The sequence below is a fragment of the Scardinius erythrophthalmus genome (genome assembly GCF_964197995.2).
Source record: "Scardinius erythrophthalmus genome assembly, chromosome: 4".
Classification (NCBI taxonomy): domain Eukaryota; kingdom Metazoa; phylum Chordata; class Actinopteri; order Cypriniformes; family Leuciscidae; genus Scardinius; species Scardinius erythrophthalmus.
In genome coordinates, this window is record NC_138224.1 from 9,893,862 (window position 1) to 9,921,062 (window position 27,201).

Below are 27,201 nucleotides of genomic sequence, written 5' to 3' on the forward strand. Positions count from 1 at the left end.
GCAGAAAAGCAAAATCAAAACCATGTCAAATTTTTTTTTTAAAATAAGGCTAAATGAAGGCAAAATGTACAAAAAAAATCATATTTAATTTCCATCACAGATGTCATGTTTCTGTTTTTTGTTTTTCACCACAATCTCTGCTAATATAACGTGGCCACTGTTATAAACAATGTCCCATTGTCCATACAGGTATAGCTCAGTTTCTTCATCAGATTCTCAAGTGTCCGTTCATAAATAGCTGAAATGTGTTGGTCTACTTCTTCTTTGTGGCTCTCTTCCCTTCACCCTTCTTAGGTTTTCCTTTCCCCCGCAGTTTCCTCAAGCGTCTCATTTCCTCCTTGAAATCCTGGTGCTCATCCCTAAAACGTTACCAGAAAAATGTCATCAACAAAAACAGAAGAATTAGAAGATAAAATGTTCATATGTGCACTATAATATTATGCCAGAGCCTACCTGAAAAGCCCCAAATATCTGAGCTTCTGGGTCATTGAATAGTAAATCTTGTGCGGGGGGTACCAGTCATACACTTCTTTTCTCTGGGCCGGAGGGGGCTCTTTAAAAAACCCAACCACTTTCATAGACTTGGAATCTGTGTGACGTGACACATCTCCAAATATTCGGGCGCTCAGACGGGCCATGCGCAGGGCATAGCTAGAAAGACCAGCCATCTTCACCTAACAGAGAACACACAGATAAATGCATTAGTTAAATGACACATGCATGCATTAATGGAGATAGATAGATAGATAGATAGATAGATAGATATAGATAGATAGATAGATAGATAGATAGATAGATAGATAGATAGATAGATAGATAGATAGATAGATAGATAGATAGATAGATACCATATCTTTAAATACATGAGTGTATTTTATTAAAGAGGCTGCAATTGTTTTGTAGACACCTGGCAGATAATTGATCCAAATATTGTTTGCTTACCCTTTATTAAAATCCCGAAAGAAGCAGGTGAGGTCCAAAAAGGTTCCTTTATTGTAACGGCATGTGGACATTAGATACTTACCAATACAGACAAATTCAATAACTAGTTTAAATACTCGTTTATGGTTAGTTGACAGTTCAACCTTCATGCGCTCAAACACACATTGGGGAACATAAAAGATGAGCATGCGCGGAGCAGGTCAATCACTTCCTCCTATTCTACCGTCTCAAAGGTCCTTTAAAACAGTATGTGATATGTCATTCAATATATCAAGTAACATTCATTTTACTCACTTCTAATTTCCCCGAGTTAAATATTATAAAAGCTAATGAGAATATCTTTCTGTAATAATAAGACTTAATGGTGCTACAGATTTCTTTCTTTATTTGTAAAAACTACGGCTTAAAGGACCTGGCCGTTGACGATATACTTCATTACAAAATAAATGAGATTTCGTGTATTCAGTCAGTGATTCGTGACAGTCTATGTTCGTGACTTAATCTTAACACAGCTAAATATAACGTTTTAATAGAGTCGAAATACCTTTTTAGCGTTTTTTGTTTTTGTGTGTGTTTGTTTTGTTTTGGCATCCTCTTTTACTGAGGAAAATGTCTCGTACGTCACAGGAAGTCGTACTCCTGCGAAATCATTCCGTATGCGAATATTTGACGGGATAAAAGTTCTGTCTTGGTAACGGCTTTACATATTTACATAGTTTATGATTATGTTACGTAATAATTGAATGATTTAAAATACACTTTTTTCATATTTATTTCAATTTAACACGAATATAGCATTAAATGCGTTAACAAGTTGTTAACAACAATGTGAAATATTGAGCACGAGGTTATTGGACAATTCAATAAAATTATGATTTTATTTTAAATGTATCGGAAATCATTTAAAATCATTATTATTAAACCAGTCAAGTCTTGTGTGACGCACACTAGATTTGCTGTGATATATTTGTTCACTAGATGGCGATATATATACATTAAAGACATTAAAAAAGAAAGAAGCACTGAAGCCGAGATACATAAATAAATAAATAAATTGATGGACAGCTCTCTGGATTAGCATGACAATCACGTTTTTCTTTTCCTTCCAATGGATGTATCTATTAACACAATTCTGGGGACAAAAAAAGGAACAAGATAACACATCCTCAAATAGCACAAGACAAATTGCCTTGTGTATCGGCTGCATTTTTTAGATTACATTGTTCAGTTTTCACTGTTAGCTACAAATAAGTTCCAAACAAACTTTGCCTCCCTTAAAATGTAATTAAAATTTAGCTGTCAAGCTGTCATTCATACTGTTCCAGAGACAATTACAGCCTAACAGAATTCAATAAAGAAAAGACATCTTTGAATATAACATAATAGTCAATCCAATGCAAGTCAATATTATGCAGTTTCAGACCCATTTAGCAAAATTATGTCACATTCAATATCTGCCAAGAACATGGTGTAAAGATCCACTTAAAGTTTTCCTCAGTTCTGTTCACTTCTAGATTAGAAGGACATATACCTGACATTGTTTTCACTGAAATATCTTACTTTTAAATGCAAAACATCTAAAATTTCATGTTTCATATACGTATATTTGTTTGTCATATTCTAATGCAAATAATATTCTCTTTTGTTCACTTTATTGCATGTTGATTTAGAAAGAAAACTTTACAAATAAGGTCTCATTAGTTAAAGGTAGGCGATTTGTTCCATACATTTTTTTTGTTATCCTGGTTGAAAGTCTCTGCACATCCTGATAGCAATCACTAAGTTAAGTTGTCTAAATGTACTTATATATATATATATATATATATATATATATATATATATATATATATATATATATATATATATGAGGCTATACGTTAGTAAAGATGCAGTTTTAATTGTTCAGTATATATTGATAGACTCGTTTATATATATATATATATATATATATATATATATATATATATATATGAGGCTATACGTTAGTAAAGATGCAGTTATAATGGAAAATTACATTTAGCAGGCCACTATATATATATATATATATATATATATATATATATATATATATATATATATATATATATATATATATATATATATATATCAGTCTCGTTTACATACACCCACACACAAATATAAAGAACACGAGAGTCCCAACATTATCCGAAAGCTGTGGCAATCCAATAAAAAAGAAAACGCGTGTACAAGGGCCTCTCGGACTGCTCAAACAGATGCCACCACTCTCATTCATTATTCAGCAATATACCTGACTGCTGTTGGTTCTGGACAGTGCATAGTGGTTTCAAATAACAAACCTTTATGGAAGGCTTTTGGTCTGGTGTAGTATCATTTTATAGCGCTGGTGATGCAGAATGACAAAATGAAAGATTCTGCAACCTTTGATTATTTATTCATGAAAGACACTAGTTTACTTCAGTAAGTGTAAATCCTAGAGTGAATGCCAACAAGGCGACTCCAGTTACAGTTCGACACGGAACCAAGAGCAGTAGTGCGACTCCTTTAAGAAGCCGCTTTAATAAACAATGAACATCACATATTGACAGCATGACATCACCGCTGTTTTTCTCAGACAGAGGCAACATGCACGGATGATGTTGAGACCATATTGTCCGAGGAGGAGGATGCACAATCCGTCAAATGTTCTGATATCGATAGACTCGTCTAAACGTGAAGCTTTTGAGATGCGGCGTCGTTGAACGGTTTGATATTTCCTGCGCAGAGCATTTATAAACGCGTGTCGCTGTTGAATAGGATTATTTGGCAGTGAATATCAGCATATAGCCTACCGTATCATACAGTCACTGCAAACGCAAAATGGTCTGGAGATGCATTATTGGATTGGAGTGAACCCGTTTTGTCAGTTTTAATTGGGGTGAGTGCGGAATTTAATTCACTTGATCAGTCTTATAAACGGGGCCCGTGCAATGGATGCAATAGATGTATTATTCTTAAACATTCCTTTACATAAATTATCTACTATTCTGATCGCAATTAGCTTACTATAAATTCGATTTAAATAACGCTAAGTTAATTTAAGTAATGTCGAGTCATCTTAATAGGCTACATTTCTCTTTAACAGTCAGCAATGTGATAAATGTTTTGTTCAATGCATCCTACAGAGAGAATGTAGCCTATGAGAAAATAAACCTGACTGCCGCGCGACTGTGCATTTCTATGAAATAGATATGTAACATAAACCGGACAGCAAAAATCTATACTCTGTCAGCGCCAAGCAAAATGGGATGGGAAGGGTTGGGAACCGAAAACCTGTTCTTATTCAGAACCGGTTTTAGCCCATTTAATACCGGAACCGAACCGTTTTCATCCATTTCTGTTCTTTTAACGGTCCTTCAGCAATTACCGTCATTAATATTAAAATAATTACTTCGTTAATTAGGCTATTCTTCCGCCAATGTGAACGGAACTAAAATACTCTAACAGACAGTTTCCCGCATTAGCCTACTAATATTCGCTGAATTTACCGAATCTTCGCACGACCAGTAGCCTACAGTCCGAGAATCACCCTTAAGAGCTGGTTCTTTCTAGTGAATTAAAACATTAAGTAGGCTAGCATATCAAAAACGGAGTCCAACTCCCGAACTAATGACTCTTTATGAGCTGGTTCTTTTTTGTGAACTGAAAACGTGAACTAGTCCGATTCCCGAACGAATGACTCGGTTCTTTTTTAAATGATTCAAAAGCACTTGTTCATCATTGGTCGACTTCTTAAAGACATTTTTAGAGCAACGCATAGCTCTCCAGTAAGGCATATTGTCATTTGACCACTAGCACAGTTAACGAATCGACAATTAGCTATGCAAAAGACTTACGAAAACAATTAGACCCCCTACATTGTCTGTTAGGCTGTATTTGTGATGTCAATTTATAATGACGACAAATAGCCTGACATCCATCATTTTTAGATGCTTGCAACAGAAAACGCGTAACTGTTGCTAGGTTACCGCGATTTATCTAGCGCCTGTTTGGCCACAGATGAAATCCCGCGCTCTGACAAACTTATAATCTAACTTTTGTGGTTACTGAAACGTTTGCGAACACGATTGAAACGTATATAGTTGAATATCCACACACACCTTTTCTGACTTCCTTTGGAGGGGTTCAAATCTAAACCCAAAATGAATGGCATTCTGGCTTTAATGCAGCTATAATAACCATGGTTAAAAAAAAATCTTCCTCTGCTTTTTTTAAGGCTTGGTTCGTGTGAACGAGGATCTGACTGAATCGTCTTGTCTGGTTTCATCACTGTTATTGGATGGGAAGGGCTACGCATGGACCTTAAATAAGGCTTATATTTTCTGTCGGGCTTCAGCTCGAGGTCTTCAATAGAAACAGATTCCACTGCACCGACTGATATCAGTTCTCTCAGTCCGCGTGCCCGGCGGGATGCGGGTGCACGTCGAGGAGCTCTCCAAGCTGTTGTGGTGCTGACGCGGCTCTGAGCGAACGCGAGCATGGCTGCTGGGAAGTTGCTGCTCTACGCCGGTCTGTCTCTGTCCCTCTGCGCGCTCGGGATGCTGGCAGTGGCTATGTGCTCCGACCACTGGTACGAGACGGACGCCCGGAGGTACCGAGAGAGGTGCCGAAGTTTCTCCAGCCGCCGGAAGGACCCGGGCTTTATTTACATCCCCAACAACAGCCTCCCTCTGCGGGCGAGCCGCTCGCGCCTGGACCACTGGGAGGAGAAGCTGCTGCTGGCGCGGAACAGACGGCAGCTGTTCGCCATGAGCGCCGCCGATGAGTGCAGCAGGCAGTATAACTCCACCAACATGGGGCTGTGGAGCAAATGCCATCGGCTTGGATTTGATCAAGATATCGAGGACTTCATTCGAAAAGGTAGGACAGTGATGTTTTGTGTCTATCAATGTGAAAGGCAGACGCGTGATATCATATTATTATTAGAGTGTTTGCAAGGCAGCAGTGTACCGATAACATTCTGGTCAAGGTTTATTCTGAAACCCCAACATTAAAACTATTAATTCAGTCTTCTTCAAACTTCTAGTTCTGCTGTCTAATTTATAAACAGTGTAGGCTGTTTCACCGATATTTTTATCATATATTCACAATTTTCTACATAATTCAATGATGGGGTCAACCGATAATTAACCAAGCAACATTTTACATAACAGCCATACTTTAATCCAACAACAACAACAACAACAACAACAATAATAATTGTTACATAAAAAAAGTGTTAATTAATTATCGGTTAACCCAGAGAACCTACAATATAGTTGTTATTATTTTAATGGTTATATTGGTTTATAGTCATTATGTATATTCTACAAAATAAAATAAAATAAAAACTAGTTATTTGCTTTTTTGTTTAAAGAAATAAAAAAAAAAAATCAGTTTTGCGTATTATCGTTCACTTGATAAAAATTATTTACAAAAATATCTGTATCTGTATTGGTCATAAAAAAAAACAATATCTGCTGATCTCTATTTTTTATACAAATTTGAGACTAAAGTTTTAAACTTTTCCATTGATGTACACTGAGTGAATCAAATATATTTGAATATTCAGCATTAAAAATGCAACAGCTGTGATGATGTCATTGTAATATTTGCATTCTGAACTGTGTCGCATTTATTTTGACCATCCATCCATAGCCAGCCAATATAAAGTGGCAGCCTGAAAGTATGAAACTTTAGCACTATACCCAGCAAGCACATGTACTACTTTCAGAAACAGCAAATCTATTGCATATCTCTTTGCAGTGCAAGATTTGCTAAAACACTGAAACATTTTCATCCATAAACTCTTGACATAAACAAATTGATGTCAGCCTTCTAAACTGGAGGCCCATAGGCAATTCTGTCCCATTCATGTGCGCAGACACAAATAATCTGTAACAGAGTTCACCACTCATGTATTAGCTGTGATGAGTGATGAGTCCTTTGCATATGAAGGTGCAAAACCCTATGGCTAGTCTCACATTATGGGACTTATTATCTTCCACCAAACTAAGTTAATTTACTCCTCAATGGTTAGAGGCTTATGTAATGAATATATTAATAGCTACACACACACACACACACACACACACACACACACACACACACACACACACACACACACACACACACACACACACACACACACACACACACACACACACACACACACACAAGGATGTCTATAAATATATCCCGAGCCTCAAACTATGTCAGCCCAAACACTGTAGGTTGTGCTTCAGTCAAGTTACACCAAAACAATAGGCCCAGAGTTGCTGAGAGTCGCATACTCTCCGGTTACACGCTAACCTCTGTCTGCAAATGTGCGCATGTTCTGGGAAAGTAGCAGCACAAAATGCCCTCTAAAATAAAAACAAGCTTAATTCTGCTTATACGAATCGTGTCACCTCCGCTGGTACCTGTGCCTAATGTGTGTGTGTGTGTGTGCGATTATGTAACAGGGATTTTGTGGTGAAGAGGTGCCCCTGTAGTGCTGTGTGTTATGACTGTGTGCAGTACCAGCCGATTGTGTATTGCACCATCAGCAAAAGCTCATTTAACTCTCTGGGGCACCTGCCAGCCACATACTGCGTGCTGATTTGAGGTGGGGGTTGCATTGATAGAATAATGCAGTGTTATTCTACACCATCTCTGCCATTCACCTTGGGCGATGGGTGATGATGCAAGTAGCAGTTTGCCTGTGTGTCCGAAGTGAAGAATCATTAGCTGACTGTTTTGTTTTTTGTAGGGCTGTCAAAAGATTAATCGCGATTAATCGCATCCAAAATAAAAGTTTGTGTTTTAATAATATATGTTTGTGTACTGTGTATAATTAAATTTGTATATATAAATACACACACATGCTTGTATATATTTAAGAAAAATTTGTAATTTTTATATCAAAAAATTATATTTATATATAATATAAATTATATATAAATATATACAGTATATGTATGCAAATATTTCTTAAATATATACATGCATGTGTGTGTATTTATATATACAAAATAATTATACACAGTACACACACATATATTATGTAAACACAAACTTTTATTTTGGATGCGATTAATCGCGATTAATCTATTGACAGCCCTAGTTTTTTGTTGAAAACATGTATTGTTCAGATAAACAGCTGTTTCTTTATCTTTGCGTGCTTTGTTTGGCAAATATTTGTCAATAGCCAAGCCATGCGTCTTTATAAATAAATGTGTGAATGCCACCGTTACATTTCTTTTTTAATGATTATTCATATCATTATCTGGGTTGCAAGCACATCATTTTATGAAATGTGCTGACTGTGCTCATAATGGCATTGCCCATCTCTCAGAGGAAGCTTATTCTCTGTCTCTACCCAGGATCCTCTCTTGGGAGGGAGAAGGAGGAATAGAATGATGAATGAGAGAGCAAAGCAGTAGTGCACAGATAAGGGGTCAAAACTTGAAGTCATTCATTGGGAATGAAAAATGCTCCATTTAATCTTGCTATTGTATTTTTTGTGGGAATTTAAATTAAAACCCTTTCACAGACTCCATCTTAACTAGCAAAGATAACTAAAAGTAAGCCATTCGAAGGATGATTCCAGTTAATTTTGTTAAAAAAATGTCGATTGACACAGACGAGACGAAAAATGCACACACACACACACATATACATATACATATACATATTAGAAAATATTAGTCACATATTGTGAACCTTCTCATAATGCACTAAAACACAATGAAAAACTAATGCACATTTTAAAAAAGTTTTCATATGTTGTTTTTTGTTAAACGTTGATGGAGAAATTAATTCATGAAATATTTGAATATTTTGTTTAATTTTGCACTTTACTGTCAACTAAAATGTCATTTTTGGTGACTGAAATTAGTAGTTTTAGTCAGTATAAAACTATAATTAAAAATGCGTTTATTGTAAAAATAATAATAATAATAATAATATACTAAATGTTTGAATATTTCGTTCAATTATTTAAATATAATTTTTTGTTGAAAAAAAAAAAAATTCTTTATAGCAGTCTTATTCTCACAACAGCAGTTGCTCGGGTTTTGCAGAACCCCGGGAGTGTGTGATTTGTGTAGAAATGACAGTTCACCTTTAAGAATTGATTAGCACCATGCTAGAATGTTACTTATATCACTGGTATTATTCTGGAAGATTTCACATTGTAGCAGCATATTGCAGCACAGAGGAAATGGTTTATGTTAGTAGTTTGTAGAAAGACAAACCTGCGCAATGGAAAGGATGACAAGAAATAGGAAATGATGCGAAAGATGGCGGCATCTGGAGTTTGTGGAAAATTGAGAAAGTCTATCTGAGTGAGAGTGTGAGAGGAGGGTGAGATCATGCAGAAACAGCCAACCCATCTCATTGTCCACCATCTGTCCCTGCCTCCCAGAGGGACACCCATCAGGGATGATGAAGACATTTTAGACCTGGAACACAATCACAGCGACAAGAGAGTGAGATCCAACCTCCCACCATTAATACAGGCAAATCCAACGGTAGGGAGAGAATAGAGATGAGAAACACCGCAACACATATGCAGTTAGCAGCAAAAAACGGATTACGGACCGAGCCAGTGTAACCTTTAGATCTCAATTGAGACTTTATTTTGCACATTTGGACATTAAATCTCACCTTATTATAAGAAGGGCCCTCCAAATCCATTCTTGCTTAGCAGCTAGAGCGAAGACAAGGATTGGATTGTACTTGAGTTCTCAAAGGATCTGGCTTCCTTGTTTTCAGTGTTTAAATTGGATGCCATGGGAGGAAGACGCCACACCTTCACAGTTCAAACAGTAAGCCGCACTGGGACTCGGGCGCTGACACTAATCAAATACACAGGTGTTGGGGTGGGATGCTGGGTACATCTCTTGGGAACAAGGAATAGACTGTGCAATGGAGTTTTTATTGCTTTGCATTTCCTCTTACAATGATTTTATTCCAAGGCATATTATATCACAGAAATTGGGTGTGACTTTCTATAAAGCGTTCAGTAATTTTCAAGGCCAGGAGGCATTCAAGATCTTTGGAGGAACCACGCTGAAATAAATGAGGTATCCAATAACCTCCCTTTTCATTTTCTGTTATGGCTTTCATTTCCAACATATATCCGTATAGTGAAATGCAACTTGACAGAGTGCTTGGACTCAGCCCACGACCAGCAGATTATGATTTGGCCTCAAAGTGTGTAAAGCACCTTCATTAGTGCGGGGAGAATATTTCTCACTTAGTTCGAATAAGACGTACAATTGTGCATTTAAGATATGACAGACTTGAAAATAGCGCACTGCTTGATAACAGCGTGTGTTATATTACTTTTCCCCCTCCTGTTTGAAATTATGCTAATGTGATCATTGGCTACTACGTCGGCAGATATCGACATTTTTTCATCTCACCATGAAAGATCTCTGACCTCTGGGAGATGTCACATGGTTCTTCAATGATTTAACATGCTTTTGCTTCGGAGTTTTGCATGGAGTGTGTGCACTAATCGGAGACAGTTTGGGGGGTTTCAGCTAAAAGACTAGCCTAAATATTCTTCAGAAATGCTCATTTCTCCATTCAAGGCTATTTTTTAACATCCCAAAATGCAACATTCAGGGTACGCATTCGCATGACATCAGTTTTTTCACAAATTCATGCTTTGACGATAACAGTATAGTTTTCAAAAACGTTGAAACCGGTTTTCAAATGTTTGCCTTTTCAGGCCCCCAAAACACCATTGTTGTGTAAATGAATGGCCAAAACACATAAAAAGTTGGTGTCATGTAAATGCCCTCTAAGTTTTCAGACTTTTATTTAATACGTTTTTGAATAGGTTAATTTGCAAAAATAATAAGTAAGCCATTTAAAAGATGTTAATTTTGTTTCATTTACTGATAAGTGAACTCTGCGCAAAAAGTCTCTAGCTGTGTCTTATTTCAAAGGCTGCCTCTGTTGGAGGTTGTATTTGTTGGCCACATACGCCATCAAGGATGACTCATTTCATAAAAGTAACCATTATAATATAGTTGTAATTTCTATATGACTTATATGGAATGTAATGGTTACTTTACTGAAATGAGGCAACCTCAATGACGTATGTGGCTGACAAATGCAAGACGCAGCCTTCGAAATGAGACAGCTTCTATCTAAACATTAAATCACATGGTTTGAAAACCATTTAAGATGATCATGAAATCAAAATTTATCCTTTTTTACTTTCTTAATTCACATTCCTAGTCTTATTATGCACAATTCATCCGTGCACATTAGTCAACGTAATTCTTTTTTTGTCTTTCATCTAAACAGGACTTGCTCCGCCTCTGAAAGTCTTTCCCTTTCAGGTGCTCATTAAGCCCTTTTGCTTTTATTTTAACCCTCTCCAAACATCTGGCAAATTCTGGTATATAATCTCTATTGCCTACTTTTTACAATCCACTCATTTCCCGAAAAAAAAGCAAACAAGTCAGCGTCACATTTCACCTGACTTTAAAACGGTTCCTCGATAAATCTGTTATTTTAGAACCATGCCTGGAAATCACTCTGGAAATAAGCCACCAGAATACTTCTCCCTAATTAAAACGTATAATTATTTTCCTGTCACACTGCTGTAGGGCTGTTATAATTTGTCCCTGAATGCTAGAAAGCACAAGCCCTGCTTCTAATATTGAGCTGACAGCCCGTCTGTGTTTCGTCGGGACTGATGAATGTGGCCGTTTCACTTGGCACCACACCGCAGAATTGATATCGGTGAATGCTGCGTGACCTCAAGTCATTGTGAGCCCTGTTGTTTGTCTTTCTGTTTTCCCTGATGAAGCCTGGCACAGGTCTCCTTCTCACAATCAGCCCTGCGAGGTGAACAAAGCGGAGGCGTGGGGGTTGCCACGCAGGGAACTGGAGGAGGATGGTTGGAGGCAGCTGAGACGCTACCAGTAGTAATGCTGCACCTGAAAGACAGACAACAGATGTGAGAGAATTGCAGTGGAACTGTTGGTAAAATTTCCAGTCAGATGAATGTGACTGCTTTGTGCAATTACAAGCAGAAGTGGAGGGATAAAGAATAAATGGCGAGGGCTGTTAGTCAAGAGGAAATGACACTCGCCCCTCCCCCCTCGTTCGATTCGTCTCACTCCTTCTTGCAGCCCAATTTATATTCTGGCACGCAGATTAGTCTCCTGAAAATGGAGTGCTGATGATTTCACCACCAAAGGATTGCACACTGCAGTGAAGTGAAGGAAGGAGTGAGGTAAAAGAATGACCAAAAAGATGTGTTTTACTCCCTCGTCATTCACGTCCTCTACAGTATTTGGAGTTTCCTTTTACAGAAGTCATCAAGAACGGCTCAATTTTTCCAAATCACTTTCTGCTGCTGTTTCACCGCCAAATCATCTCTGTGGTGTTTAGTTGCTAGTTTTGGATTTGCTGTCTGTGGGAAATGTTCTTTTGGAGCAGATCAATCGTAGGGAATCTTTGTAAGCTGAGCCATAAGACAAGTAATGCATTTGAAATGGTGAGATAGACATTGATCCATTCAGTTGCTCATTAGTTTGTCATTGAATTTGGGAGAGTGTGATAAACACCGGATGATCTTCACTCAATATGAGAGGGTCAATGCCAAAGCGAAAAGCCTTGGTGCCGTTTAAAATCTGAAAAAAATCTAGGCCAATCTCATGCATATAGATGTATAATATGACAATTAAAATGCAAATAATTATTTTTGCCTATTTGGCTATTTAAAATGAATGAAACCTTATCTTGGCAATGCAAAATAGGTCATTTGAATATGATAAACAAAGTTGCGGTAACCTAAACCTTTACTCACTTAGCAGTTGTCTGGTCAAGAGACCATTTCAGTTGTTGATACCAATACTAGTGATTTTTTATCCTTTTATCAGTTTTAAAACTAATATGCTATCGAACATAACCTCTATTTAAAAAGTAAAATATTTATTTATTAAAGTATTTTCCAAACATGTTATTTCTTCAAGTGTTTCAAGTAATTAATCAAGTAACCAGTCATATTAAAAATAAGAGGAGTGACATGTCCCCCCTCCCCCCTCAATATTTTCATTTGATAATAATATTAAAGACAGACATCTCCAGGTACTACAGATACTGTATAAATATTTGTAGCATCGACTTGGTATCAAAGTACCGTTACTTTTAACATACCAAACAGGATGACAGCAAACACTAGTACGTTTACACTAAGAAGTCAGCAAAAGGTTAATAGTGTATTTTTTTCTAACTTAATAGGCTGAGAAAACTATAATTAATCTTTAATCTCTATGTGCACACAATCAATTTATCATAATCTTCATTTTCTTAAGTATTTTATTTACCAGTAAACAAAATGCCCTTAAATCATCATTAAAGCAAGATGAATTTGCTTGAGAAGCAAAACTCTTTAAAATAATAGGATTATTAATAAGACTTGTTGTTTTCAAATAATCTTGATTTTGTTTTTAATACCCTGCAGGCAAAGCATTTTGAAGCACAAACTTTAGTAAATCTTGTGGAATTTATGCTAAAAACAATATAAAACCATAAAACATCCACAAATGAATAAACTGCAAGCAACACAACAAACACATTCTCTAAATTTACATATTAGATGCTTTAGAAGGTTTTAATATCTTTGTATTCTCCAGTAAATCTATCTTGTTTAAGGGATGTGCAGATAAAAATACTGATTAAGAAAGTGTTTTTGCGCCGCTCAGTCTTTACTTCCTGTTATGGGCTATGAGTCTAAATAGGGTCGATTGAGTGAAAGCTGGAATCCAGACCTGATATCTGATGTATAAGCCCTCCCTCCTCCTGGTGGACGCCCTTCCTCTTTCTCATCCCCTCTTCCTCACATCCTCTCGTTTGATCAATGGTTCATCAGAAGGGCTGGACTTCAGTTGGGTTCAGCTCACGGTGCAATGACACCAATCAGCAATCCATTCAGGCCCGAGAAAGACAAGACGCTTGTTAAAAGCTCTGTGGGAGAGAGCAGGCCGATTCTAATGAGAACCACGTCCAGCGCAGCTGCCGGGTTGAATGACAGCTTTCAGGAAGCCGACAAAGCAAGAATTATGGCACACGGAGGAATCACACAGCTGCTTCTGCTTCTTGGGCCGAGCGTGTGAAGGGCGTGCGAGGTGTCTCAACTCGCCCCGTGGAGCGCTTGAGCCGCGTTAAGGTGTTTTACGCTGTGAGTGACGGATGGAGGCAGTTTGTTTTTCTTTCCTCACTAAGGCCGACAGATAAGGCATAAGCAGAAGGTTGAGTGACGTCATCTGTCAAGATGTGTGGAATAATTCTCTTGCTTCTGTTGTCGTGGCAACGTGAAGACACCTGACAAATTATATTCTGCTCTCTGATGCAAGCGTTTGGGTTCGGTTTCCCCCCACCCCCCCCTTCCTCCTTTTCTAATTGCTTTGGTATTTGCAGAACGGGCCTGGAGAGACAGAAAAATGTCTGTGTGTGTTTACGTTTCCCATGAAAGGCCAAACATCTACCTGAATAGATGAGTTTGATTGTTGCACTATATCAGTGCATTATGTCAGAAATGGGGAGTCATTCCACCAACTACTGTCAAATATTTCTTTTTAAAATGAAAATGATACACATTGCCTACTGTGTTTTTACTGTGTGGGAGAAACTTATGAAACCTGTCAAGAACATGTCTGGGTCATGTTTCAACTCAAAATGACAAGAAAGACACAAGAAAATATATTTTGCTTAAAGAAAATGAAGTCTATTTTAAGCTCATTATGATTCTTTTGTGCAGTATATATACTGTATATATATATATATATATATATATATATACACATACACATATAGTATACATACTGTATATACACACAAAGACACACACACATATATATATATATATATATATATATATATATATATATATATATATATATATATATATATATATATATATATATATATATATATATATATATATATATATATATATATATATATACACTCACCTAAAGGATTATTAGGAACACCTGTTCAATTTCTCATTAATGCAATTATCTAATCAACCAATCACATGGCAGTTGCTTCAATGCATTTAGGGGTGTGGTCCTGGTCAAGACAATCTCCTGAACTCCAAACTGAATGTCAGAATGGGAAAGAAAGGTGATTTAAGCAATTTTGAGCGTGGCATGGTTGTTGGTGCCAGACGGGCCGGTCTGAGTATTTCACAATCTGCTCAGTTACTGGGATTTTCACGCACAACCATTTCTAGGGTTTACAAAGAATGGTGTGAAAAGGAAAAAACATCCAGTATGCGGCAGTCCTGTGGGCGAAAATGCCTTGTTGATGCTAGAGGTCAGAGGAGAATGGGCCGACTGATTCAAGCTGATAGAAGAGCAACTTTGACTGAAATAACCACTCGTTACAACCGAGGTATGCAGCAAAGCATTTGTGAAGCCACAACACGCACAACCTTGAGGCGGATGGGCTACAACAGCAGAAGACCCCACCGGGTACCACTCATCTCCACTACAAATAGGAAAAAGAGGCTACAATTTGCACGAGCTCATCAAAATTGGACAGTTGAAGACTGTAAAAATGTTGCCTGGTCTGATGAGTCTCGATTTCTGTTGAGACATTCAGATGGTAGAGTCAGAATTTGGCGTAAACAGAATGAGAACATGAATCCATCATGCCTTGTTACCACTGTGCAGGCTGGTGGTGGTGGTGTAATGGTGTGGGGGATGTTTTCTTGGCACACTTTAGGCCCCTTAGTGCCAATTGGGCATCGTTTAAATGCCACGGCCTACCTGAGCATTGTTTCTGACCATGTCCATCCCTTTATGACCACCATGTACCCATCCTCTGATGGCTACTTCCAGCAGGATAATGCTCCATGTCACAAAGCTCGAATCATTTCAAATTGGTTTCTTGAACATGACAATGAGTTCACTGTACTAAAATGGCCCCCACAGTCACCAGATCTCAACCCAATAGAGCATCTTTGGGATGTGGTGGAACAGGAGCTTCGTGCCCTGGATGTGCATCCCACAAATCTCCATCAATTGCAAGATGCTATCCTATCAATATGGGCCAACATTTCTAAAGAATGCTTTCAGCACCTTGTTGAATCAATGCCACGTAGAATTAAGGCAGTTCTGAAGGCGAAAGGGGGTCAAACACAGTATTAATATGGTGTTCCTAATAATCCTTTAGGTGAGTGTATATACAGTATTTGTTTTTTTATTTAAAGGGGTGGTAAAACACTTTCGAAGGCTTGATTGTGTTTGTGGGGTGCACTGTAACATGTGTTCATGCTTCGTGGAAATGCTTCATGCACGTTGTTCGGAAACGTCACGCCCCTTACCGGTAGTTTGTGCTTCGCTGTATTATAAACTACGGCGTCAATATTGGCAGACCAATTTGAGCCCGAATCAGATCCAGAGAATGTTAGTGGAGAGGATCGAGCAGGACCTGTTCAAGAACAGCTGTTAAAGGACGTTTCAGAAGGGTATGTTTTTTTTTTTTTTTGTAAAGGCTGCAGATCTATTGTGATCGCTGACTATATGGCACTGTTACTTTTGTATTTTTAGAACGATTGTAGCCAAATATCTGTCGCCAGAACTATTAACACAATACTAACACTAAACATTGGCTTTACAACAGTAGCCAAGTCATACACAAAACCATGTTTAGCATGCCTGTAGATAAACAAGCATTTAGATAAATGCGCTGCGCTGGTGATATTAAACAGAAGTTTGTATGTGTTTGTCGGATAAGTATGAATTAGCATTTAACAAACTGGTTTGTGGAGCCAAACAACGTTGTCCTTCGTTTACTTCCTTGCTACAACGTACTATATATTATGTACGTCGTCCTTCGTTTACTTGCTACAACGTACAATTAACAATACGAACTATTACAGGAAAACACATAATAGAAAAAATCATACTTGCAGGTTGTGGCTTGTAAACAACAGCTTCTGTTTTTAAAGTTGGAACTGCTCCATTTTTCAGGACAAGCCGTTGTGCGAATCCTGCATTGAACTCGCGTAGATTGAGGAAGCTTTCCTCCGGAAAATGTGCAGCACAGAGAGCAACATTTGGATTATAATTATGAGGGACCGACTTAAAAATAAATTGTAACCATTGCTCCCTAACTCCACCGTCCTTAGAAAGACTGAACAAAGTGGACCTGCAATCTGGGTGAAAATAACAGCGTTTCGACGGCATGGCGGCAACGACACTCTACTACCACAACAACTCTTCTCCAAAGCAACATAAAATGGCCTTGCCCCCTTTATTTATTGTGTTCCCAGAGGAGGGGTTTATGTAAATGTTGGGGTTAGTGATGTCACTAACCCTGGAGGAACGTTGTAGTCCCTACCGGCCATTTGCTGTAGTCCTTAGAAATTGATTTCTTTAAAAGCAAATATCTCCCTTTGTATTGAACTTTTAGCATTGTAACTTTGCAGTTGTTGTTTATGCTCAAACAGCAACATTACACACTAGCTAAAGTTAAAAAAGTGAAATCACATTCAACCACCCCTTTAAAAAAAAAAAAAAACATTGCATTGCATTTAATAAAATAGATTTAGAAATGAGTGCATTGCATTAAAAGTACTATAATGCAATGTCATGTTACAGTAAAGATAATCATTGAGAACAATAATTATAACAAACATGAAATACAAAAAAAAAAATAGACATTACATTAAAGGTGCATTAAGCAAGATTCTGAGTTTTTGCAGAACTATGCCACCTCTGGCGGCAAGCGAAACTGCAGCCAGAGGTGTGCACGCTCACTAGACAAAAGTTTTCTTTTTTTTATCTTACGTGGAGTTTGCGTTGGTGTTTGAAATGAACTACAAGCAGGTCTCTTACAATCCATCTTCTACGGAGAATGCCGGCGAATACACAAACCTGCCAGACATAGCTATGTGAGCGTGCCGTGAACGCGCATGACGTCACGCCCAGTCTAAAATTCCGGCCCGAATCCCTCTTATTTATTTTACTTTACAGGATTATAGAGACAATCTCTGTGATCAGAGAAGGGCTCATTCAGCCCATCAGGCAATTGTTTAAGCATGTATGGGTTAGAAAACGGGTATTTTTAACATGAAAAGTTGCTTAATGCACCTTTAATGTTTGTGGAGAGAATGTCTGTAGACCTAAGTGTCATGACAATCATGTCAACGTTTTAAAAATTTAGTGGGTTAGGCTTAATTTTCTTTATGCAAAATAGATTTTTTTTTCCTATGATGAAATGTGATCACGACATGTTTTTGTGAGTTTTACCCATGCATGTGAATATACACCTTGAAGTTTAAAAAGTTCTAACACAAAAATCTGTGTGCATATCATATCGGCAAAGGGTATGAATTTTGATCAACTCCTCTGAGAAAATTTTACTTAGATAAAGCATAACATGCTGCTTAAATAATCGATTGACTAGTTGTCTTACAACCATAATGACCCATCCCTACTGTGAATTGAAACAGAACAATCTACATTAGTAATTCATAAAACACCCTCCATCCACGACTGCTTTATTATAGTTATTGTACCACTGCACGCTCAAAAGGTGTTAAAATGAAGTGAGGTGGGAAATCGCCCCAGACAAATTAATATGCTGTGTTGACAAAATAGAACTCAAACCTTTTTCACCCGTGTCACTGTTTAAACGTTCCTTTATACTTCATTTACTTTCATTTTGACTTTGTAAGCACATTTTCACACTCTTTCAGCCGCTGCAGCATATGTTGCTGTAGTAAGGCACTTGATAAATGCATCCATACAACTTTGAGTTTTCTAATTATCAGCTCTCCCTTTGAAGTCAACAGGAAATCAGAATTGACCCCATTTACTTTCTTAACCCATGGTCCTGGTCTAATAGTGCAGTATTCATCACTTCACGTCATTCAAAAGAAAAGAAAATTGTTTGCCTTTGTAATCTTTAATCAAAATCTAATAACTTGCTCTGCCTCTTAAACAACTTTCCATTTCAGCTGAAGTCACTTTGGCTATATTAATGTTAACCAGTATCTGAATAGCTATATAGACATTGTTTTATGCTGCTTTTGTACTCATAGTTATCGCAGTCATTTCATACTGGTTATTGTTAATGCAATAAAGTGAATGGGAGTAATATGCATTATTTGGATAAGGTGATACATCCCAATCCCAATCTCAATTCCCAACTGATAGAGAGTAAGAAATTCCTGGGACCAGATTTCTTAACAACTGACTGCAAACATGCATTCAGGACTTGCTCAGTTCTGGTATGGAATGGCCACTTCTCACGGTCTAAATAATTATAATTGGATAAAATCATTTTTTATTCAAATATATCACGTTACAGAAGTAAAATGACGGATGCAGTTTCAGCTCGAAACAATGTTAACCATTTACTATTATAAGAATTCAGTTGTTTCCTACACTATAGATGACATCCCACATTCCATATTACACCTGGAATATGCAATAGACCTTTTAGGTCCATGTCAAAGCATAAAAGAATCAACAGAGGGCAAGCTCGCCAACAAACCCATTTTTACCATTCACTTGGGTGCATTTAAGCTTCTCTCCTCAATGTCTGAAAGGCCCATGTAATCAACACCAGGAAGCTGGATAAGTAAAGCCAGCTTTCTTCCGTTCCTTTTTGATGCATTAGCGATAGCAGCATTAGCATTTCAAGCTTCCTTATAGAAGAATGCGGCCAAAAACACGGCACGCACCCCCTTTAAATGCGAGCAAGCGCCTGATAGCTACCTATTAAGGATCAGAGGGGCTTTGATCTTCTAAGCAAAGCTATAGTACACTGAGAATCCGGTCTCAAACCCTCTTTGCTACTTAAAACTTAAATAAGCCACAAAATTCAGGTTGTTGTCAGCCTCTGATATCCACCCTCCAAGGCCAAAAGGGACCGTGTCATGTATTAGACATTATCAGCATTGCTAACGGACCGCTTGAAAGCAGAAATGCATGAGAAATTATATTGATTTACTGCAGTAGTGGTGTAATCTATACACTAGTATCTAAACGAAGCCCCCAGATTCTTCTCCAGGCCTGTCTGAATTCAAGACGTGTGCATTTAAAGAGCAGGAAATTCGGCATTTTTTTCCATTCAAAAGTAGCTATGACTTCTGAAATAGAAAATGAAAATGAAATAACAAAAAGTACCAACAATTGCACCATTAATAATATAATATAATATAATATAATATAATATAATATAATATAATATAATATAATATAATATAATATAATATAATATAATATAATATAATATTATTAATGGTGCAATTGTTGGTGCAAACCCCTTTACAAACATTTGGAAGATTTAAAAATAATACGTTATAATTGCCTATTTATAATTGCCTATAGTGACCAATTTTTAGGAGGACTCTTACATAATAAGTTCTTGGTCCTGTAAAAATGTCTATGTGTCCAGACAGAGAAATGAGGGTAGTGACAAATATGTGATGAAACTTCTGGAACATGGAGACAGTCAGCGGGGAGTTGATGTCTCGGCACACCTTTATAAGACGGAAAGCCTCAGGCGATGAGCAGACCGCTCAGATGAGCAGACGACTTACGGACGTGAAACTCTGAACATCCACCTTTTTTTTCACATTCACAAAGGTCTGCTGTCCAGAGGGCAAACTGACAAGCAGAGAGCAAGAAAACAGCAGAGGATCGATATCGGCATGACAAATAACGCCACAACGCATGCGGCAAAGGGTTAGATGTCTGTGCAGAGTTTGAGGACCGTAGAAGGTGTGGACTAAATAAAAATCAAGAGCACAGCATCATGTTTCCATTTTTACCTGGGAAGACGGAGGAGGAAAACGAGAGTACTTGGAGAAGGGAGATGGAATTCTCTCTCGCCTCAGGGAACTGCCATTAAATCGCTGGGCTGTAGGCAGGCGGTCATGCTGCTGTTGCTAGGTGCTCGCTTCTCGTCAGCTTATGTGATCAAACCTCCTGCTCCATCTGTCCTCTATACACTAAAATCCTCAAATGGAGTGATTTGGATTTCCTTTGTCTGTGGTGTTTGCTCATACTTGGGGTTAGTGATTTTTCTAAACCTCTCACTTGAATTAGTTTAGTATCTTCTTTTGTGGACTTGGAAGTGGGATCTTTGGACAAGTAGCAACTAGAACACCATAGTAACCACCTAGCAACAAAGAACCATCTAGAACACTACGGAAAGCACATAGCAACATCCTAAAACTGCTTAGAACATCTGCATAGAAACACGCTGACAACCAGCTAAAACATTTAGATTGTGGTTGAGAGCTTGCACGGGCAAGCACCACCCCATAATGTAATATATCAAATATAGAATCATTAAATCATTTAAAATAAAAGTGTAGTTTAAAAATAAATTATACTTTACCTACAATGAACAACACATTGTTTGAATAGCTTAATAGCATCTTTGCACAAGGGGAAAAAACATATAAAATGTATTGTTTACCTCATTGTCTTTTGCCAGTTAACTGGAATGCAAAGCGATGCATTTCCATAGATTGGCAAAAATGTTGCTCAGATGTTTGTGTTTGCACACACATACATATAGCACATATACGCCTTCCTGTTGCCTCATTATGAGTGAAAATGGTGCCCTCACTCTCTTTCTCATTTGCTCTGCGGGTCCCCAGCTGATACATAATTGAATATACGGTAACGAAGTTCGTGAGAAGGGCAACCAGTGACATCAACACACCCAAAACTAAAGTCTCAGGGGGCCGGCAGTCTCCTCATCGCTGCTTATTTAAAGACTGTCAGTCAACCTGCAGTGAACACCTTAGGGATATTACTGCTGTTTGCAGCTATAAGCACATCACAAAAACCAAAGGATCTCTTTTACCTTTTAACAACAAATACCAGACATGCAATTCACAATAGCTTATGAAAGCATGGTTTAATGGGGGAAAGTGCCAATGACATAATTATGTTTTTGTGCACTTCTGATGTTGCTCTTCTGCTCTTTTGATGCTCCTCTTGATGGAAATAAATGTTATGTTATTTCCATCAAGAGGTGCATCAATTTTAGGTCAAGATCTTGTATTGACAATGCAAGAGTCAAGCACTCTGTAAAGTCTCCTCCAGCAAATCCCAAAGACTTTCAATGAATTTAAGGCCTGGACTCAGAGGTGCCAGTTCATGTGTGTTCATGCTCCCTCACAACCATTCTTTCACAATCTGAGCCTGATGAATCTTGACATTGTCATCCTGAAATATGGCCATGATGTGTCTTCCTACATGGTTGTTTCAGAAATGAAAAGCTACACACTTCATCAAGTTAGAAGAACTGATGCCAAACATATAACATGCTAGAAACATTATAACCACTGCAATAATGATCCAATCACAGATTCTAAATCATTTGCCAATTTAAATCCAAACAACTTTTTTTGGGGCAGGCAGTGTATATTGTGAGAGCATCATCAGAAGTGCACAAAAAAGAAAAATTGATGATTGTAATTAGTTGTAATTTTAGTCTGAATGTACCAAGTCATTGGCTCTCAGCTTTATATTAAATCATTCCCCCATTGCCATCTACAAAATCTCAGCACTACACCGAAAAAAACAGTAGCTATACTCTGTCATTACACCGCCAGCAAGATCAACTGTGAGCGTCGGATATAGAAACTGATTTTTATGTCGTTTCTTTTTGCCCTCTGCTGAGACAGCTGTAAATACACCTGTGAAATCAGGGAGAAAAAAAGGAGAGAGTCATGCGAGAGAATTCAAGAGAGGGTGGAGAAGTTTTGCAGGCTGCCACAGTGGCGGCTCTGTCTCCACTGGTGTGTTGAAGGAAGAAGCTGATAACTGTCTGTCTGCTTGTATCGCTCAGAGACTGGCAGCAGCAGGGTGCCCTCTGGGTAATTGCCTTTCCCCTGTGCTCTCTATAATGCCTCTGCTGCTCCCCATGCATGTACATGAGTGCAAAAACATACTTACATAAACACTGACACACAACCACTTGAAACAGCAGCAATACATTCCGAGTTTTAATATAATACCGAGCGGTTCAAGGACACGTAACAAAAACTAACAAGGGCAGATTGTGATAGGCACAATGTTAATGAGGTTCACTGCAAGAATAACAGCTTACAAAATGCTCTCGGAAACTTGAAAAATCAGACAATTTAATCCAGAGAAAGCGTAGGCGGAAACATAGAAAAATCAAAGCACCGATGAAATCGGAAAGCAGCCCAACGACTGCTTTCAGTGGGATGAATTTGGATCCAATCTGCAAAAATTCACAGGCTCGGTCTGGTCTAAGGTGGAGCCCAACGGAAATGACAGACTGCCAGTGCCCGGCTAATTTGGTCTGATTGTGTTTTGCTTCCATCAAGTGCATTTTGCAAAGGCACTCAAAACACAAACACATTAGGAAACCTCTCGCGTATTATGAGCAAACTCTCCCTCTGAGTGCCAAGCCCATAATTATCAACAATCAAAGATTACAATTGCCTGTCTAATCTGAATATTATTTATGGACGGCCATTAAGAGTTTTGCGGCATACATTTAGCATGTAATGAGCAATTGTTGATAGCAATTTTGTTATTTTTTTGTTCAATCAATCAGCGATTGGGCTTTAAACCAGAGAGGGTCCCTCACTCCGCTAACGATACATTATAAACCTGATTAATGCTATTAAAGTCACATTGGTTCAGATGATAGAATCAGGGGACACAATTAGGAGGAGGACGGACGGACTTGAGAGTTGATCAAAATTTTGATGATAGTCCCTGATGGACACAGGCCATTGACCCCCCCCTCAACTCATTTCACGTTTGCCAGGAGGAGCTGTACGTGATATGAGGATATATTTAAAGAGAGAGAGAGAGAGAGAGAGAGAGAGAGAGAGAGAGAGAGAAATAAATCTAAATAAAATTTGTCATCTAATTTTTACTCACAAGAGTGTGAAATAAACTGTATTAATAAAATCGAAAAAGACTAATAAAAAACGTATATATACACACATATAAACACACACCTGTATAATTATAACAAATCATAGCATTAAATAGCAGCATTTGAATAGACATCTATTTAAAAATAAATACAACAACAATAATTATTATTATATAAATTACTTAAAATCATATCGGCAAAGGCCAACATTTATTAACATTTCTTTTTGTGACCTACAATTGCACAAATTCTTTGACTAATAAAGACTAATAAACAAACTATTTATCTGATACAAAACGAAGACCTCAAGGGTGACAGCATAAACAGATAAATTTAATTGAAATATAAATACAACAAAAACAACAATAATTATTATTAATTATTATTATATAACTTATCTAAAATCATAATGGTGAAGAGCAGCATTTAGATAATATTTTTAATACTTAAAATTGCACAATCGTTTTGTGAACAAACCAATTTGCTAAAATGTTCATTTAAGTTAGCAGTAACTTGTTGCCTGCTTTGTGAGAAAAGTACCTTGTTGTCCTCAACTTATTTGTGTGACATGATCAGCAAACAACCTTGTTTAGTTGTCAGACAGCATTTTCAGAAAGCCGAAGCCTCCTGAATACCTTATAACCAGCATTTTCATGTGAACGGGTCAAGCGGCCTGTACATTCCTTGTTTAATTTCCTTTTTCCAACCTTGGTCTCTGGTGTTAATGACCTACGCTATAGAAGCAAAACAGACTTGATCGATTTTAGGTTACTTGAGTCTGGCATAGTTTCCAACAGCAACTGAAACAGAATCCACATTCGACATCCTGTCGGCAGCCAACGGCAACACTCCAGTCATTAGGAGCTGCATACTTTCCCGATCTTAGCTGAAAAAGTTGAGTGTTTAATGCTTCTTTCCACCTCTTGAGTTTCCCTAGGAATGGGATTCATTAATTTGAGCCCAGTATGAAGTGATCGAGAGAGTCTCAGTAAGCCGGTCACAGCTTTTTCTCCATCTCCACATCGGGTCTGTAATTGAATTCCTGCTCTTAACAGCGGGTACAGGGGTGTGTTAATGTGGTATGCGCTGTGAGCTGAAGTACACTGGAGTGTGTAAGATGTGTTATGGAAGAGTACAGAACTGACACCGCATGACGGATACAGAGGAGCAGAGAATATGGTCTCCTTTTTCAGTGGGATACAAATTCATAGATCTGGTTGAGAATGATTGCGGATAATTAACTTCACAGAAGGACGGCTTGTTTTGGGTTTTTTTTGACATGTTTGGAAACATGGAAAAGCACCAAAAGTAGGAAAGCATTGTTCCTCCATCTTATTTTCCAAATTTTTGAGACCATCCGTCTGGGTTTCATGAGCACTGTACCTTAGTTTCCAAATGTCATCATCTGTTGACAGCTCAGTTATTCTTTGGGCCATTAGAGGTTTCTGTCTTCCTCTAGAGTTTTCAACCAGGGGTCTGTGGGAAAGATATATAAAACCATATTATGAATTTTAAGTTACACATTATTTTAAGAGGCCATATTATGCCCTTTTACAAAGTCTTGAATTTGTTTGTTGGGTCTACAAGAATAGGTTTTCATGCTTGAATGTTTAAAAAAACACATTTTTTACATTATCGCTTCACCTCTCTTCCCAGTCTTTTAGTAACTCTCTGTTCAGTTCCTGTCTCTATAGGGCTTTTCACACTGTGCTTAACTGGGTTATCATCGTTCTAAACACCACTTTTAACCCCAGGTAAAGGAACTTTCACACTTGTAATTTAGAAGCGTGTTAACCCCGTATTGCGGTGCCTAACTTGTACAGTGTGAAATAATGCAGTGTTAGAATGTTAAAGCTAGACGCTTAGCAACAGACAACCAATCGTGCACTCATATTTGCGTGCTTTGCAGAGTCACAGAAACACTGCGTATTGTATATAAACAATTATGTTTGAGAGGAAAAATGTCAAATGCTGACAGAAATTGCAACAATTTGAGTGAAGAGAAGACCATTTCATTTAGAGTACCTTTATAGTTTGCGCTTTTTATACTCACTCTGCCAACATTTTCTCTGGCCTCACCGCTGGTTTCAAGACTGTAACAAATCATGTTTGCATTTTCTACAAAAACCTCATCCATATTAGCCAGCTAGATAACACTTCGTCTTAATGGCAGAATTTCCAACAGTTATGTAGAATATGTCACAGAAGACTAAACATTAAAGTTTGCAAGGCATAAAAATGAATGCAAAACAATGTAAATGTAATGCAAACTTGGAAACACACCTTTATACAGTATCCTGAAGTATTTGCTACCTAGTGAGAGCACACATTTCTAGTCACACTGCCAAATATATGTTCATTTGACAAGCAGGCAGCTTTTGCCTACAGTCAGATGGTAATCCGTGAAGTAGTTACAGTGTACAAATGGACTGACAGCACCGTAGTAATTGCCCATCTGTGAGGTGACATACAGGAAGGAAGCAGTCATATACCAGATTGTGGATAAAGATGGCACGCACCATGATGCCAGCCTACAAAGTCACTGTATTTATGGATCATTTTTTTCTTTCTGCTATTCCTACACTTTCCAGCTCAGAAAGCACAAGACCAAGTGAGAAAACATGAGCATATTGCTGCATGTGTAACAACTATGGCTGTCAATAGATGAAAAAAAAAAACCTAATCTCTGTTAATCACATAACTTTCTTGGCATTAACCCGATTCATCTCAATTCGTGTATTTGCTGAAGTTTGCAAAAGTGCAAGCTGATGTGTCCCTTCAACATTATTACAGTCGTCTTACCTCACCATATGACCGTTTTTCCCAGATAAAATGGTAATGCTTGCTGAGGCCAATATGACGTGTTATGTGCATTTTCAAATGCTGAATTAAATAATTTGTTATCAGAATTATAATGAGACCAATGATGCACAAAATCATCCATTTCTGGTTTCCGTACAGAAAAACTGAGATTTTACATACAATTTACATTTTTAGTCATTAATTTGGTTTTAAGTACACATAATCAGCTGTGCAGAAGCAGAAATCTTGCCAAATATTTTCAACTTTGTTGTTTTTCATGAATGTGGTCGAATATAAATGTCAACTTAAGACAAAATTGGAAAATAATGGAAAAGACAGCAATGCCGTAGGTAAGAATTTTTTTTGTATGTGGGACATTCAGAACATGAATTAAAGATAAAATTAAGATGAAATATTATCCCAAGAAATACCCATTTAATTTACCACAGAAATAATATTAACTTCAGCAGCTATAGTAATGAAATCATCCAAGTAAATAGTGAGAAAATAAGCCAAAAAGTTGGATATTAAAATAAAAATAGTTCCTGTAAC

General features: G+C 37.6%; 2 protein-coding genes across 5 annotated transcripts in view; one reads left to right on the top strand and one right to left on the bottom strand.

Moving 5' to 3' along the window:
• The window catches only part of tmem178bb (transmembrane protein 178Bb), a 118,304-nt gene that overhangs the window by 32,422 nt on the left and 58,681 nt on the right, over positions 1-27,201 (top strand). For 3 of the 4 annotated variants that reach the window (XM_081362681.1, XM_081362682.1, XM_081362683.1), the window contains one exon: positions 5,177-5,820. In XM_081362681.1, the coding sequence (XP_081218807.1) occupies positions 5,439-5,820 (382 nt within the window). In that variant the 5' untranslated portion in view covers positions 5,177-5,438. Of the gene's footprint in view, positions 1-3,428; positions 3,839-5,176; positions 5,821-27,201 lie in introns of those variants that run through there. The other variant, XM_081362684.1, reaches the window with a different exon arrangement.
• Positions 68-1,544, bottom strand: mrps33 (mitochondrial ribosomal protein S33). The gene is made up of 3 exons (XM_081362733.1): positions 943-1,544; positions 454-674; positions 68-359 (listed from the first exon to the last, which is right to left on the bottom strand). Exons 2-3 carry the CDS (start codon positions 666-668, stop codon positions 254-256), a joined length of 321 nt encoding a protein of 106 aa, XP_081218859.1. The 5' UTR covers positions 669-674; positions 943-1,544; the 3' UTR covers positions 68-253.